An 18,345-nucleotide genomic window follows, 5' to 3' on the forward strand; every position below is an offset into this window, starting at 1 on the left:
ATATATGTTTATACAAAAGGCATTCATTAACATCCACTTCCTCTTGTGGAGATATAGCAACACAAGATGATTTCTTCAGGTAATTGTCAACTAATGTTATCTTAGAGGTGTGTAGGAGGACGTTAAAAATCAACAGCAACTTCTGGTTACCAAAGTAGGACACCTCTTTTTTTTTTTTCTTTACAAACTCCTTCAAACATGTTAGATGAGGACGAGGTAGTGTGTGTATGTGTATATATACATAGATGTATGTATTTTAAGTCTCAAAAGGAAACCTTTGCTTTATTTCTCATTGACAAATTTGTAATCTATGAACGCATAAGTGAAATGTTTCTCATTTGTTCAGGAAACATCAACTCAGTTCATTTTCAGTTTGAGAGTGCAAATGTCAACTGAAGCATTTAGATTTTTTTTTTTTTTTTTTTTTACTAAAGCAGCAATGTCAAAGTTAGAAATACAAATATTAAAATCTAATTTAAATCTAAATCAATATCTATCAAATTATTAACATTAAAATTTACACAGTTATCCAAAAGTGAAAGCACAGAATAGCCTAGTTCAGGTTTTTGATATCCATCATTTCATCATAATAATACATACAACTCATTTCGAACTCATATCGTCATATTCTTCTTTGGAGCTTGATCTATGATGTTCATTTATATCCGTTCATGTATTTGTGGTTGTGAAATAAATGCAGTATAATCCAAACCACAGTCATGCCTGTAAACTTGATATCAAACTCATGTTTGTGTGATGGGATTTAAGTCAAATGTTTCAGGGGAATGACAGCGTAACAAAAACCCATGTTAGTCTCACTGGATTAGAAATTGTGCTTTTTCCTCTCAGAGTCACCACTAGGTGGTATAAAAGCACTGCTTCCTCCACAGGTTAAGTTGAAATCAATCAGGTTTGCCAATCTGTGACGTCATATAAATATATCTTCTTAAGCATAATTTTGCAAGAAAAATGAACAAATAGTGAAGAAAACTAAGAAATACATAATAATACACAATGATCCCCGTTACAGAAATGTTCACGCTTGTTGCTTCCTTCGTCCTTTTTCTCTCTCTGTCACATACACAAACACGCACAAGGGCACATTATCTCTTGCAGTCCAACACATGGTTTGTTGATGGCAGCCACATAAAAAGACAAGACATCAGTAACAGGGTTTCAAGTGGACAAAAGCCGTGCCGCCTCGTCTCTCTCCATCTCATCTCCACAGGCTGATATTTAGCCAACTCTCCATCAGAAGCCTGAGACGGTGCCAGGACAATGTGACAGGAATCATAATCTGATTGCTCTATTTTTCCTTCAGTGCTTTTCCCCCACCTGCTGTTTGCTTTTGTCTATATACTGTGTGTCTTCTTCGCAGAGCAAAGCGCATGTTGCCAGGTATGATAAAAGTGGAGTAAATGCCTCGGATTACAAGTTAATACCCCCAAAGACAGATGCATTTTTCCTTTAGACGGTGTGTATATTTTATCATAGATGAGACAAACAGAGAGGATGAAGGGACATTTACATGTCAACTCAGGCAGGCATACGTGATTCATTGCATTCGGTGCAAGTGGAAAGGATTTGGCTAAAGTAGAAGTGACACAGGCCCCTCTGGAGGCAATAAGAAATGCTGTCACCTATCCACATTTCTCCAGTCAGCCCCCATTGCCCTACAGTGCACCCCTTGCACATCTCCTCAGGCTCAAAATAGAGCTGGGATATGTGGTATGCAAACAGACACTTCTGCAGGGCAAAACAGCACCAATTCCACGGAGCTCCGTCCTTTCAAACTAGCTGTGGGTGAAGCTGTTAAGACTTAAATAACTTGTGAAAGTAAGCGCACGAGCAGATCAAAAATTAGTCTAATTGTTCAAGGAAGTTTGAAGAGTCACTTTCATGTGAAGCCACCTTGTTAAACTGATTATACGGAGCATTCTCCAGGCTCACACTTTCCAGGGTTTTTCAAAGATAAAGAGGAAAAAGCCAGTCCAAAGGTACAAAAACGCACATGAAAGTAATCGCATTTTTAGCTTCGGAACCATTTTTGTGACTTAAACTGAAACCAAACTGGTGATATGTCAGCACAAACTTTATGAGGAGGCATACTGCCTGCTACTTTGCTGCCCCAGGACTTTGTCAGCGCATGACGGACACACACGGCTTCCTGAGACCTGCGTTTGAAAATATCTTAGTTTCACTTACTGTTGACTTATTCAAATCAAGATTAGCATTTATTTTATATTTGATATTATTATTTTCCTGCTGGTAAAAACAGTCAGTCCTAAATACGTTCTGTTTCCATTAATACTATCTTATTTATACAACTTCTCCATAGCGGGGGTTGAAAACAGTATTAAGAGAGCTTTTAAGAATCTCCAGAATTGCTACGAAAATGCTGTTCTTCCAGTGTAACGTGTCCACATTGAGCCCTTCAGAATATAATGAGTTTTGTAGTGTACTGGATTGGGGACAAAGCCCTTTTTTCTTCAGCAGTCCAGGCTTTAATATTATGTGAATGCAAGTTGAAGTTCAGTGAAGCGTTGATGCTTATCCAAAGAGTTCAGTCAGGAATTCCCACCTAGGATTTTTCAGAGCGCCTCAGCCGATCACATCTGGAGCCTTCTGAAGATAATGGCTTCTGTCAGCCAGTCCCCACTTTGTAGTCCAGATGAATGAAGCAATGCTGCATTATTTCATCCTCTTTACACTGGCCAACTATATTCATATGCTTAGTACTGCCAGTGATGATTGTTCGTCACAGAGAATTGTGCGTTAGTAGGGAGATCTTACTGTAGCTGCACTTTTTACAACTTAAAAACTACACTGTTACATTTGTAGGTGATATTAACACACAAAACATCATTTCTAAAGGCTCAGAAGCTCAACAACACAATGTACTCAGACATCTTCAGGTTTTTCATTTAAAAACTGCTTACATTTTCTCTGACATTAATTCCTGGGTATCGATGTGTGCAGTGCACGCTGCTGAAAAACGTGCCAACAAATGTCGCTCATCAGATGCCTTCCACTCAAGACAAGCTCACAGATGTTTTAGCGGAGTTATGATTGATTCATTTGTTGATTACGCCTTGATTGGCTGTCGACTCCACTCCATACTGATATTACTGGCTTTGTCAGTAAAATCACTCACTAATCTTCTATCTCATCCATTTCCGGGGTCACGGGGGTTGCTGGAGCCAATCCCAGCCCACTCTGAGTGAGGGCAGGGTCACCCTGGACAGGTCAGCAGTCCATCATAGTCCACCACAGGGCCAACACACAGAGACAGACAGAGACCAACAACCACTCACACTCACACTCAGACCTACACTCGAACATGATGTCTTTGGGCAGAAGGAAACCCACACTGAAAGGCCCCAGGTCTGGGAGCCGAACCCGCAACCTTCTTGTTGTGGGCCAACAGCACTAACCGCCATGCCGCTGTACTGCCTTGTCAGTACAATTAAAAATCGAACCATTTGTCGAATTTTTGGGGGATTTTAGAATTATAGAAAACAGCTTGGCTTGAAGAAATTATAAATCAATTGTCGACTTAGCTGCCGGTTCATTTTGAATGATTATTGCAGCTCAAGTTTATCACATTATCGCATCGCATTATGTAAAAATACAAATGGCACATTGTCCGGATTGAGTTTAGCTGATGCTGTTGGGAAAGAAAAGAAACACCTCTGTATGTTCAGATCCTCCTGGAGATTTTTCCTGTTTTTAGTATCAAAGTGTAACTAACTTTTGAGTGGATTCCACCAAAATATCCCTGAGCCCTTGAATACATTGGTTGCAAACATTGCATATGCAGAGAACACATAATCCCTCTTTGTTATGATTGAATGCATTATCACTGAAGGTCTTACTGTACATCTCTTATGTTTAAGATTATAATACCGCGGCTGCAAAATTTTTGATATCAGCGACTCAATGTCTACCTTGACCAAACAATCTGAACAATGTGGAGGTTACCACTGCAGCTTTGCTTCTCCACGCTTGTAATTTTGTTGTAATGCTAGGATTCTTTGTCATCTATTGAAAAACGTCTGAAGAAAGAGTAAAATTAAAAGCAGCATGAGAAAAGCATTAGTTTCACAGTGAAGTACAAATTTTCCTGGAATGGATGTGACATATGGGTGTTTTTGAGTATAGAAGGCTTACAGCAAGCCAACACAGGAATATAAATCAAGCATTGTGCCCATTTTCATGGATGAAATGCTTTGTCAGTATATCAACGCAGATAATAATTTGAATGCTGTGATAGAGTGTATGACCTCAGTGGGTAATGAAAGGCAAATGATGAATTCAAAAAGCCCTCAAAAGGATAACACATTTCTGTATTGAGGACTGAAGCAGCTTTGTTCCCCCTGAAGATTTTTCCGTCAGAGGCGGAAAAAGAAAACATGTCATGCATGCAGCTGTCAGGTTATATATGTATGTACACACGCTCGGACACGGAAAACACAATGGTGATTTATTCTTTTTCTTATCATAAGATGCCTCTTGCTTTTCCCCTTCTCCTCCTCTCCCCCGCCTCTCCTGACACAGTTGTAGAGCGCCGAGCAATGATGCGTGTCTTAGTGCAACCTGGTGAATAGTAATGAACCGAGCCAGTGTGTCTATTTGGGGGAAAGGAAGAGGAAGAGAGAGAGAGAGAGAGAGGGAGACAGAGAGAGAGGGAGACAGAGAGAGAGGGAGGGTAGGGAAGGGTGAGAGGGGTGGAAGGTGGAGGAGGAGGGGGGAGGAAGAAGAGGAGGGGGGGCAAAGACTGTGAGTGAAAACAGGGCTTCTCTTGCGGCACTGATGCAGCACAAGCAGCGAAAAAGAAGCACGGTGATGACTGACAAGAGATGCGGTCGCATTAATCCTTCGCACAGCTCATTAGCCATTCTGACCGGACCGACGTGACGTCACTCATTAAAACCTTCAGCAAACTGTATCTTTTCTTTGGGTGTGCTGATTGTGCTTCATTACACAGTACCCCATTCTCCCTACCGAAAGAACACACACAAGGGGAGGAGGGTGTATTAGTGGAGGGGGAGAAAGCTGTAAGTGAATGTGACTCACAGAGGGGCAACAGCACCTGCTGTCTTCATCCCAGATGCACCAGGCAAAACTGCATTCTCCCTCTGCTAGTGATGGACTGTTAGGAGGACAAAGAGGCGAGAAAAGAGGCCTAAACAAAGACCAAGACACTCTAAAGACACCACAATCTGCAGATCAGTGCTAACTTGAAGTCCTCAGCAATTTGGTCAATAATTTTATTTTATTTTTTTTTTTGTGATCCCGGCTTTCTGTTTTAAAACTTACACCCAAACTGTAAAAACTGTGAGTGAAGTGCTGCAGAAGCTAAGTGTGTGTGTGTGTGTCGTCTTTCTGGGACGGAAAACTTGCGAGGAAAAATGACAGAAATGTGAGCTTCTGTACACGGCCGAGGGATAAGTGACTGGAATATTCAGCAACTGGCTGCAAAGATCAACTGGAGTGCCAGGGCTGAAAGGAAGGGAACAAACACAATAGACACCCCCCCTACCTCAGCCCCTCTTTTATCCTTTTCCATCCAGGACCCATGGGCACTCTGCCAACTTGGAATCTTAAGAACTCATTCAAAGAAAGCCAAAGAAAGGGACTTGTTTAAAATCAGGAGCAATTCTTTCACAGTCTCTTGTTTTTCCTTGCATTTCCCACGTGAAGAGGGATTTCTGGTTGCTGTTTTCTCTGACATCTTATCTGAGGAGGGGAGAGGTGAGAGAGAGAGGGAGAGAGAGAGAGAGAGAGAGAGAGAGAGAGGGAGGCAGAGGGTGGAATGGGAAGGGTGGTGCTGTAGAATTGCCATTCATGTAACGTTTCGTCAGATTCATGGTTTGAGTGCATTGTGAGCAAGTGATCTCCCTTCGGAGCCCCCTTTCTCCCTCTCACTCTCTCTCTCCCGGTTTTCATTCTGCTTTTACTCCCTCGGTCTCTCCACTCTAGCTCCTGCTCACATAGTAACTCCTCCCCCCCACTACCCATTGTCTCTCCATACAGTATTAGGCTGACGGGATGCCATACTCGTTCCAGGGAGGGACGCCGGCGAGGAGAGCAGGAGGTAAGAGAGTCCGATTTATGGCATAAGAATGCATTTAGCTTTAAATGCATGTCACCATTACTTTCAGAAGTGTGAAGTGCGCCGGTCAAAATAGCTGCTTGTTTCATTTATTTATATATTTATTTATTTTTAGTCAAGGCTGATAGTGAAGATTAAAAAAAACAAAAAAAACAAAAAAACAAAACAGCAACTTCAATGATGCTCTGAAGCTTCCGTGTGTTGTGTGCAGTGCTTCAACGTGTCTTGGTTGTCTGCCAGTGGAAGGTGCTTAGGTGTGTTTTTTTTTTTTTTTTTAGATAGATGAAAAGGGAGTGCTGCATAGGATAAGACATCAGGCGCCAACCCTTCATCTTCATCTTTTGTATTCAAAAGCAGTCTCTAATTTAGAGGGATAGTCATTCGCAGTTATTGACAGAGCATGTTATCTATAATTTCTTAGAGAAAATGTCCACACTGCTCGTGTTTTTCTGTCAAAAGAGCAGATGAATGTGTTCAAATATATTAAACACGGCCATAATCTGAAGCCATTAAAAACATCTGGCCACTGACGATTGCCTGAATTGGCTCCCAGCAGAGAGGGACCATGCGCAATGTTTAGGGATTAAAGCTAATCCTCCCTGTGGCTGAGATTCACCTTCTTGTCTGGACAGAGTCTGACATGGGGGCTTTACTAATTTATGCTGAGACATGCATGAGCACAGGCTCCCTGGAGCTCAACGGTACTGGTCTTTTTTCAATCCTAGAAAAGGCTGAAACACTTTCCCTCCATCTGTAGGTACCACTGTCTCTCAGAGGTCATGACAGTATCCATTTTACGTAACAACATGTTTATCTGAGTGTGTTTCACAATTTTGTTCATTTTTTTATTTATTGTTAGGTATAACTTTGGCTGACCTGACCCAAAATCGTGGCGGGTTTCTGTTTCTGTCTCTTTAGAAAGAACTTACAAGTTGGAACTACGTGGTACTGAATAAAGAAAAAAGGAAGAAATATAAATGAAATTTAGAAAAAAAAAAAACAAACTGAAACTGTCTAAACTCAGTATGCTACTTCCTCACACAGCCGGAATTACTTGAAACAGGTGCATAAAAAGATGAGTAGAAGAGGGTTTTCTCAGCACCGGACAGTTGCAGCCTAGTACAGGAAGCTTTGTGTGCTGCTTCAGAGAGAGAGAGAGAGAGAGAGAGAGAGAGGGAGAGAGAGAAAAGGAGGCTGCTTCAATGGGGCTTTTGTTGTTTGAGTTGGAGAGAGCAAAAGCACAAGAAACACTGACTGACAAATACCTGGCCCCTGTGTGCCTCAAATACCTCAGCGTTGCACTTGATACAATGTCAACAAATGCCTCCTCTGTCCTCTATAGTAGCCCGTTTCCTCTCTGTCCACAAGATTATTTCATGTTGTTATAAAGGCTACTGTTTTCTGGGCAGACATCTGGGAGAGCAGATCTGGCCTGCATAGCTGGAGTGCAGAGTCTCGACTCACTGAGGGATTGAAAAAGCTCCAAACTACTTCCGACAGTCTGCTGTTTAAAACTGCGGTAAACAGTCTGCTGTTTGACTTTGATGCATGGAAAAAGATTTGGAAGTTGCAGTTTGCATTTGACTTCTTTAAGGTTAAAGAGTCATAAGAGTAAGAACAAACTTATAATGAAATCACTGTGGGAAAAAACCAAACAAAACTTGTAATGAACTCAATCAAGCATACTAATAGTGTTTATGTGCATTAATGACGCACAACTCATCAGCATGGTGACTTTGATTTAAGAGGCCCAACGCCTGCTGCTGAAAAAAAAAAAAAACATGAACTTGGTTGCTCCAGAAATATTTTGGTTATTAATAAACACCGCTAAGGTTTCTGTACTCAGCGGTTGAATTAAAATGCTGAGGTAATGATCTCCTTTGTGCTTCAGGAAGTCAAGCAGGGGGTTGCTACAGAATATAGAAAGAGTTTACGTAATCTGCTCTGAATTCAGAAATAAAATCCTTTTGATTAACAATGTGCTTTCTCCCCGTAGACACTAATTTAAAGCTGCATTTTTAATGAACGATTACTTTGCACGACCCCTGAGGAATTGAACAGCTTGCAGGATATTCCTCTTACAGTCAAGCAATGTACATTGAATTGATGACGGGGGCGAGAGGGGGGTCAATATATTTGAGATTTTTTTGTTGTGAGAAATGTAGTTTCTACTGTTTAAAGACTCGCAAGACAGCTTCATTCCCCTCCCCTGGGCCTTAGATGAATACTTGCTGTTTCTTTGCTTAATTATTCATACGGATGTGACTTTTAAATCCTGAATGCTGTCTGTAACCTGCCCTGCTTTTTTCCTCTTTTGTTTTGTACCTTTCAGTTCTGTGTGATTTCTCAAGCCACATTTTTTTTTTTTTTTAAGTTATTATCTTCTGCATCAAACCACTGCTGCGTCTTATGGCTTTCTATTCCTATGTGAGTTATCGCTAACATGTCATGTAGGGTTTAAAGCCATTGGACACACAGTGGAAGGTCAACTGAGGAACCAAGCATGACTTTGTGGCATACTTTTATTTTCACCATGTCTTTACTTTGTTTTGTGTTACATCCAAATCTCATTTAAACCCAACAGTGCAGGATAACCAATGAAAAACAGGCTCCAAGTATAAAGGTGGAATCACTGTTTGACATCCAAGTGTATGTTCAGCTATTTGTAGCATCTAAATCAACAAAAGATCTGGGCCACAGCATCAAACTTTTGGAGATGCAGGACAAATATCGATGTTTTGGGTTTGAGCCAATGTTGTAGTAGTTGATTTTTTTTTTTTTTTTTGGGGGGGGGTGCTTGTTTTAACAAAACAAGCGACTTTACAGATGGCCAGGCAAATAAACTGTTCTTTTTCTGCTGCTGTGAGCTATTCTGCTTCTTCCATGAACAGCTTGGAGGTCTAATTTCTGCTGGGAAGTTTACTGTGAAAGTCCCAACTCTGCATTCAGAGACGTTTCATTTAATGACCTACATTATTCGATGCCACCTGTTATTCTTCAGAGGGGATTTTAATCATTTTTTTAAAACGTATCCTGCTGATCGCTCTTCAGGGCAGAGAGTTTAGGCCGGGTCACATCATTACTGTCTAACAGAGCTCATAAAAGACCAAAATAAAGCAGTTTTGACTTGTTACTGCACCTGAGAGAACACCTACGTTATCTCAGCTCATCTTTTCTAATTGTATATGGAGCGTCTGTGCGCTCCTATTAATAAAATAATGAAGGAACATGTGATACTGTACTTAGTTACATTCTACAGGGATTAATCATAATATGAATGATACAATGGACCAACAGCTAAATCTTGTTTTTGTTGTTTATATTATTTTGAGAAGATTGTATTGGTTCATAAAGTTTAATGAGAGAAAATTATTATTTAAACAGTGATGTTTTAATAACAATATGACACTTGCCACAGCTTTGCCATATCTGCAGAAGAATATATTCATATTCAGAGGTGAAGAAATTATATTTTCAATCAAGGGCAATGACAATAGTAAACGCAAAGTGTCCTCACTTATTTCTATTATTTCTTATTTCTAGCCTCATGACTTAATGGTCATAATGTGGTGATCAAGTGTCTGACCTTTCTTGTGTGGTTATTTAAACGTAGAATGATTATCATATTTCATATAATCTATACTTACCAAAGAATAAAACTCACTGGTCACCATAAACTTAAAGTAAGGTGTGATCGAAACTAAAGCTACAAGCTGCAGTCACAACTCCTGCATTTGTTGAATAATGATAATAATAATAATAATAATAATAATAATAATAATAATAATATTAATAATAATAATAATAATCCCTTGCTTTGGCTTCATGTCGTAATAAATGTGACTGTGGGAAGGCACTTTTCATTTGCGGCACATTTTTTTTTATGGATAGCCATAGGATACTACGCCATTAAGATCCCTTTTCCGACTGAGCCCTCGCAGCACTTGTGTAAAGCCCGTTTGAATGTGGCCTCTCGTGGTTCATCCACCCTCCCTGTTGAGTCGATTTTCAAAAGAATTCCAAGAGCATTCAGTCTTTTAACTGCAATACCTCTCTGTTGAACATGGCATGACTTTGAACTTGAAAGTATCTGTATCAGGCTTCCTAAATAAAAAAAAAAAATTAATTTTCAGAGCAAAGCAAATACAAGCCAGTCAGGTCTCAGATGATTGGAATGCTTTTAAATTCATAAAACTTTGTGTGCATTTCAGATACAATCAACTTAACGCCACTGCCTGAAATATAAATCCACTGTGCACATTTCATGCTTCGATATGTACAGAGCCACAGCAATGAAAAGTCACTTGGGACCAACAAAGGGCATCACAAAATATCTCACTCATTGGAACAGTGATGGACTAACTTTTTAGGTCACACATACCTGGACTGCCTGTCCTGAATCAAAAACCTGATGGGTGGCATATACAACACATCAACACAGCAAGGTGGCTCAGCGTTAGAGAAGTGACAAAAGTGGATGCTAAAACTCAAGTATTGCAATATTTTTTCTAATATTTATCTAACACCACGCTGCATGTGTATGCAACTGATGGGACCCAGTTTGCCGATTTCAATCCCCGTATATATCTGTGGAAATCCCCGCTGAAAACAAATGTTTGTCTCACATCACTATGTGTTGATCCAATCTAAAAATGGCATGGTTCTCAAAGTTCACAGCGGCGAGCAGCACAGCGGGTGATCAAATCCATTCAACTATGGAATATCACCGCAACGCAATGTAAACACCTGCTGTCTTTTCAATTCGCATTTGCATTTGCAGAGCAGCAAGATGAAAGAGTTGTCGTTATTAAATTAAAATATGCTTTTTGGTGCTTTGCCGGAAAGACAAACAAAACAACTGATCTATTGTTCAGGAGTGGCATTTTACTTTGTTCATAAATTGGTATTTCAGTAAAGCAAACCCTTTTGAATTTCTTATGCTGTCTGTTTTTCTTTCATTTCACCTCTGGACGTCAGGAAGCAACTATTCCATAAAAGCCTCTGCACTCTGACTATAATATACATGAATATAATTATATTTAGCATGTGCTGTTTTTAACCTGAAACAGGGGCTTGTTTTTTGGAGCATGATAACTAAGTCCTTCAGAAGCTACCAGATGCTGGGGGTGTACGAGGTGACGATTTGGAGCATCACATGGAGTCCAGCTATTTCTTTTCTGCTTTAGTAAGACCACTGGTGTATGTAACCACGACATCAAGTCACTTATTTAACAATGTCAGGGTCTCGAAATGGACAGATGTTTGTTCCACGGCAGAGTTGCATCCAGACCACTCATTGTGGCAACTTGACTAAGGATGTGTATGTGTGTTGCAAAAATGTCTTCTGCATGTCTGATTTACAGGCAGTGAAATAACTAAAATGTCTTTTTCTTTTTTTATTTAACAGGTGTTAAAAAAAGAAAAAGGTCAACTTACCACAGCGGTGTGCTGCATTATGGATTCGTCCAGTAAAAATGAAACAGAAGAGTACATCAGAGTCACCGCAACTCCAAAAGCCACCAAAGTCCGGGTCAAACCTGGAGGTCAAAGGTATAAAGTCATTTGGCTTGGCTGAAGGAATTTGTGCTTAAAATTGCAAGAACTGATATTTCTGGCCACTTGGGGGCAGCAGAAATAATCTGTAAACACAGACAACAAGGAGGTTCATGAACTTGTTAACAAATAGTTGGTTATTTACGCATCGCACAATGCTCAGTCTACATCCGCTCTGTTTTTAGTCACCATTCAGTTTTTATCAGTTATGACTGGGTCTTTTTGTTGTGGCCTCCTCTTCTGACCTCTTCTGACTTTAACTCACCCCTACATGCCGTGACAGACAGACAATACACACCATCTCAGTGAACACCTAATGTCTGCACGACAGCAGAAAGTGGAAACCAGCAACTCATTCGCATCTGTTGCCAAATTTCTCAAAAATGAAGTTAAAAACGTGTTGGATGGAAACATTGAGACACTTTAATACCACAGAGAACGCAACTGAGAAATAATATCAATAAAAACCAATATAGGTACAAAAAAGTCTATGAATACATTAAAATTTATGATGCATTGAAGCTGTAATTCCTTATATCATTTGCTCAGTATGAAACTGATCCTGAATCTGAATGAGTGGTTGGATAGACGAAATGGTAGATAATAGATACAATTTTCAAATATGTAACTTCAAAGTACATTCGACACAAATATATAATAATGGCCTACAGAAAATATGTGTAAATTGAAATAAATTGAATTAGCTTTGAAGGCCTGGTGGAGAAAACTGAAATCCAAACTTTTCACCAAACTTGTTTGTCATTAGATCATATGAACATTCATGTAGTCGATGGAAGCGGTTTGACTTTTGATTAATGCAGCTCTTATCGCTTCTGGCGTCTCTGAAGCTCCATGAATGTTTTACCTTAAAGTGAAGGCCATTTCTTATGTTTGAACTTGAATGCAGCTCCAGGCCTGACCCCCCCCCCGCCCCCCCTCTGCTGTCTGTCAATCACGTCATCGGTTTCAGCTGCTCCCTGATGCGGCTTTAAACGCCTGCTGCTGCGGACACACGGCTCGGCAGGCCGCGCGGGTCGGACCGGTGAAAAGCCTCCGGAACCTGCAGAACCTCCGGTTCCGACATGCCGGTGTTTGTGGAGGATCCCGCTCTTCTGTCCAAATCCAGACTCAAGTCGGACTTAGTGGCTCACAATGTGGAGCTGCCGGCTGCCGGCAGCAAGAAGGAGGTCTACCTGAAGCTGCATTTAAAACACATCGGCCGGAAAAACACGGCGGGCTTTTCCAGCGACGAGGAGGATCCGGATCCGGATCAGGACCAGGATCAGGACCAGGACCAGGATCAGGATCAGGAGGTGAGTTGTGATTTCGGAACGCATTTAAGACTAACTTTTTTTTTTTTTTTTTTGCATGCTGGCATGCTGAGATCCTCTAACAAAGTTTACTATAATAATAATAATAATAATAATAATAATAATAATAATAATAATAATAATAATAATAATAATAAAAAATGCAAAACGTGTCAAACTCCTGCAAAAGTCTCAACCACTTACCAAACTAAAGATTGACATTATAATGATACATACAACATTAAATAAAGAATTTAAAAATCTGAAATATAAACAACACATACTGACATCTGTTCAAAATGCTAGTGTAATATTTGAAATAAATTTCCTTGTCTAAATGCGACCAGTTACTAAAGCAGTAAACTAAATATAGTTGAGTTTAAAGTATAAAGTACTGTTAAACGACACAGCTCAAAGAGCCTAAATTACTAACTGCTGCAATTATATTTCCCTGTAAAAGACCCATCAACAAAAATGTCTCCAATGACTTTAACCTTTAGAATAAATTATGGACAGAGGTGGATAGCAATAATACTTCATTGGATGGGATTTTTTTTCCCAAACCAACACTGTGCTTGGTCAACAGCTGTGGAGGGGAGGAGGCCAAAGATCTGGGTCACTGCTACCAAACAGTCCTCTCAGAGGTCTGTGACCATTAAACCACCTGCTGTATATTAGGTATAGATTTACACGAGATGTTTCTGTCGTTGGCGGCTGCCGTTACTCTCGTGCATATGTCTGCTGCACCTGTCACCCTCATTTATGTGTGCAAGGAAGAGCCCTGTTCTCCAAGTTGTCTCTGCGCCGTCTGCGCTTTAAAACAACTGTATTCTTCGCCAAGTTATACTTAAAATTAATTCATACTTGGAGCCATTTTTTTCCTGCCTCTTAAACCAAATGATATCAGGTAAATCACAAAATAATATTTGCAGCTGTGCTGAAAAGGAAGACTGACTGCTCTTCTTACTGGGAGCTGTGATTACACCTAAATGTTGACATGCTTTATAAATGCCATCTTCTATATTTAGTTTCATGTGATTTTTGTCTATCAGGAGAGTTGCAGCCTTTTTCCCTTCCGATAACAGCGCCTCATTTCAGGGTGTGTGCGGTTATCAAGCACTGATACCGGCTTTCTCTTTTTCCCCCACTTATAAAATTTATAGACTCCACTTTGTGGAACTCATTGGAATCATTGTTCTGCAACACCAAGGCAGGGATCGATGTGGCATTAAAAAAAGATTTGGCAGCCAATGGTGAAACAATATATTTTGTGGCACTGCTGTAGAAATGGTGTTTTATGCAGCCTTGTGTTGGTTTCATTAGCTCAGGACTGGTGCGGCCTTTCAAATCACCTATCACAGTATATACTGTACGTCATTATTATTATTATTATTATTATTATTATTATTATTATTATTATTATTATCTGGCTGAACGCTGTCAATAAAGCACACACTCATATTTGAATGGGCTTGACCATAATCCTGTCTGCCGCCTTTCTGTTTTTATGTTGATTTGATCCCAATGGGTAGATGTGAAAGTGGAAGAATTATGCACATCTTGACAGTGCTGGCGTTCAGACTACAGCCTTTGCGTAATGTCTCTGTCAAGTGAATGCAGCGAGTTTCTTTTTATGTCAACAAGGAGCAGAGTCCAGAGGACGCAGTGACTCTTGACCCCACCAGTTTGACTGATGAAGACCTCAAGGCGGCTCTGCTTGCACATGGAGTTAAAGCTGGACCCATAGTTGGTGAGGTCGCACTTGGTACTGTCATGAAATAGGTTTAAATTCTACAAACAGGAGTCCTGTCATGTTACCCTGTTTGTTTTATGTATTATCAATGTGTTGTGTGACTTTTTGAAAGCCTCCACAAGGACTTTGTACGAGAAGAAGCTCAGCAAACTGCTTCAGTCGGCTGGACATAAACACCTTAATGGGGCAGAGAAAGGTGTGTTGTACTCTGACAGCGAAGAGGAGGAGGAGGAGGAGGAAAATGGAGAAGAGGATGCAGAGTCAGGTATAACCTAAAACTGTCTGCATCTTATTTATTTTATTTTTTTTTTATTGTATTGTCTGTTCATTAAAAAAAGAGTGCAGGGCTGAATTAAAAGAGCTAAATAAAAATCATAACTAAAGGGACCATGAAGGCATCTGTGTATAGATAGTGCTGTCAACATTTAAAAAAAAAAAAACTAGCTACCACTAACATGATGAATAATGGATACTAAGCAGGTTAAAATCAGCAGAAGCAAACGGTGGCTAGCCATGTTGCTATCTCAGTATGGGTATATTTTATTTTTATTTTTTTGCACAGGCACTGAGGACGAGACAGAAGAAACAGTTGAACAGTGTCATCAGGCCCAGAAAACGAGCCGCCAGGTGAGGAAAGCTGGGACACTCTAAATAGTTTTTCTATGTGCATGTGAATTTTGACTTGTCTGCAGTTTGAAAGCTTACATTAAAGCACATTTGCAAAAACTGATTGTATTTTTCAACCCCCCCCCCCCCCCCCCCCCCCCCCGTCATGCTGCCACCCAGTGGTTACTCATTGTGATTTTAAAAAATATTAAGTGTAGGCATTGTGAATGCTATTTGACTGCTGCTACTGTTTTGTTTTTTTTGTTTTTGTTTTTGTTTTTGTTTTTTTTTTCCCCCCAGAATGGTGTCGTTACTTATCCGCAGTGCTTTTTGCCCTCGTCGCGGCTGGTAAATACTAATGATATCCAGAGTGTTTGAATTCCTGTCAACCCGAACTCATAGGGGAAACAACCTAGTTTTCTTTTTTCTGTCTTTTGATTGGGTTGACTTTTTATGTTTTTATGTATTTATTTATTTTTATTTTAGCATGCTCGGCCAACTAGAAACCAAGAGCATAGCCTCAAGTGGATTTCAGGGAATGTGTCTAAATCATCAGAGTCTCGTCGGTCAGAGATTCCTGTAGGAATTATGACAGCATCCTCTGTAGATCAACGCTCGGGATTAGGATCAGGGGTAGGCTGGTATTATTTCAATTAATTCTTCACATTCCTTGCTGAGGCTCTGTAACCTTTTCACGTGTTTCTCTGTGGCCAGTCACAGGATCTTTTCCATCCTGGTCTCTCACTCGTTCAGATCAGTGGATGATTTCATTCACGTTTGTGTTGCTGTCGTTGTGACAATAATGGTCATCTTTGCAGGTTCCATCTGGATCACAATTAGTTTCGGCCAAAAATTGCTCCTCTCAGACCTTCAGCATCACTCGAATGGTTGAAGAGGAAAGTAGTTTTTAAGGTCGTCGTGCCATTAAACTTTATTTCTGGTGGTGGATAATCACTTCGTAATGTACGTTCTCACTCTGAACAGCAGATGGAGAGTCAGATGTCATTATCTTCTAGCACGAACAGTGAAAGAGCTTTGAGTGGGAGTGATGTGCAGGAACACTGGTCCCGGTCCAGCAGGGTCAGTAGTCCACACATCGTTGAGTCTCACTTCAAACGCACAATGTGGAGAGGTTCAGTGAACAGGAGTTGAAACTCTGACCACAGCAGTGGATGGAGTGATAATCTGTAACGTCTCCTTTCTTTAGCTGGACATGCCTGTTGTGGACGAGTGCGTCAGAACGAGCCCGTCCCTGTACTACACCCCCCAGGCTTCCCCTCATGAAAGGGGATTGAAGGCACATGCATCTTTTTGCCCTTTTCTTCTTCTTCTGTTGTTATTTCACATGACTTTCTGGGGGCCTGTCCATTTCCTACAGGAGCACTGTGTCTGCTGTAGCTTTTCATGTGTGAAACTAAAAATAACATGCAATAATGTAGAAATTTGAAGGGAAAATGATCATTTCCAGCACATTACAGATCTCTGGTTATTATTCAAAATGATTAATTCCCCCTTTTTCTATTTCACTGGTTGGGTTGCTGTCTCTGTGGGACGTTGTTGAATGGGAACCTTTTCTGTTTGGCTTGGTTGCTCTTGTGAGTAATTTCTGGTTCTTTTTCTAGCCCGGGAAAGGCATTCAGACGGATTTGTTTCCTGATGCTCAAACCACACCCACTGGGATTTAGTAAGTGCTCTTATCACTCTTTACAGGTTTCTGAGCTGTCATTGAATGGGAATGTTTTGTCGATGAATTTTGATCTCATTCTTCTCCTATGGCTGTATATAACTTAATTTTGGGTGGCAATGGAAAGATATAAATAACTTCATTTATGATTTCACAAAATGAAATCATCATATTCCCAAATGATGAGGATAATTAAATTTTTTTTGTTTTTAATAATTAATGTTCCACGCATGCACGTTCCTATCTGACATTAAATGTTAGCCATATATTTACAGATATTGAACACTTAAGGCCCTTTCAAACTGAGAGGAGCTGTCAAGTTGCCCCCCGCCTCATGATAAGTGACGCTGAATGGCTAAGGTAGAGTGAAATTTCATGATAAGACCATCAGAGGCAGAAGTGGACAGGCGTACACCAAAGCACAAATACAGAAATGACCCAGACGCCGGCAGCAAGGGCGAGGCGAGATAATTCACACCATTTAGAAACTTAAAATAGACATGATTTATAATTTATTGTACCTTGACCTTTTCATTCATTTAGCAAATGTATTCATCCAATAAGAATGTAACACAATAGTAACTTTCCCTGCAAACTAGTTGTTTTTAAAGGCTGTAACTCAATTACTAACTTGTTTATTTATGAAGAGAAGTAAAGTCATTACAACTAATTATTTTAAATTTTTACACTGTTACTGTCTTTTCACTTCAGTGCCACTCGTCGCAGACCCATCAAGGGGGCAGCAGGGAGGCCGATCCAGTACCTGTACCCGGACTCTCCTGTCAGTCCCACCACCCTCGAGAGGAGAGAGGTGGAGCGACGCCTTGTGCCCGTCCTCGTACAGATTGTGGTCTTCCTTGTCGTGGCGTGTGTCCTCTACCTCACTTGTATTTATCTTTTGGATAAATCATTCAGTCCATTGGAGGCCTTTGTGGACAGTCTAAACCAGCTGTTAGACAGTGAAGGGGGGCTTTTGCTTCAGGCCGAGGGGCAGGAGTAACTGCCTTATGCTTATGTTTTTAACTGTACACGTTTCTAAACTTTATTTTTGTTGATGCAAGCCATAATGTTTTTGTTTTTTTTTTTTGTGTGTGTGTGTGTGTCTGTATGCAAGCAAACCTCAACGTCCAGTTTTACATTATACTTTCCCCTTATGGGCGTGTAACCAAAATTATTCCTGCAAATATCTGTAAACTTAATTTTTTCTTTTTTTTATTAATTATTATTTTTTTTATTATATGAGACATTTGTTAAATGTTAAAAACCAAAACGTGTTTCCTAATCCCATTTGTATGACCCCCCCCCCCCCCCATGGTGCCTTTTC

The 18,345-nt window shown here is 40.3% G+C and overlaps 1 protein-coding gene across 3 annotated transcripts; it reads left to right on the forward strand.

Moving 5' to 3' along the window:
- The first annotated feature begins 6,059 nt into the window (after nt 1-6,059).
- Nucleotides 6,060-18,115, forward strand: lemd1 (LEM domain containing 1). Of its 3 annotated transcripts, none has more exons than XM_029506143.1 (10): nt 6,060-6,097; nt 11,523-11,665; nt 12,639-12,981; nt 14,623-14,728; nt 14,844-14,996; nt 15,294-15,358; nt 15,638-15,685; nt 15,824-15,970; nt 16,960-17,021; nt 17,733-18,115. In XM_029506143.1, the coding sequence occupies exons 3-10, from the start codon at nt 12,751-12,753 to the stop codon at nt 18,019-18,021; spliced, it is 1,101 nt and encodes a 366-aa protein (XP_029362003.1). In that variant the 5' UTR covers nt 6,060-6,097; nt 11,523-11,665; nt 12,639-12,750; the 3' UTR covers nt 18,022-18,115. The 3 variants fall into 3 exon arrangements, with proteins under 3 accessions (XP_029362003.1, XP_029362004.1, XP_029362005.1); XM_029506144.1 differs by having other exon boundaries at nt 14,629-14,728; XM_029506145.1 differs by lacking the exons at nt 15,638-15,685; nt 15,824-15,970.
- The last annotated feature ends 230 nt before the right edge of the window (nt 18,116-18,345 follow it).

Source organism: Echeneis naucrates, chromosome 7 (genome assembly GCF_900963305.1).
Source record: "Echeneis naucrates chromosome 7, fEcheNa1.1, whole genome shotgun sequence".
Classification (NCBI taxonomy): domain Eukaryota; kingdom Metazoa; phylum Chordata; class Actinopteri; order Carangiformes; family Echeneidae; genus Echeneis; species Echeneis naucrates.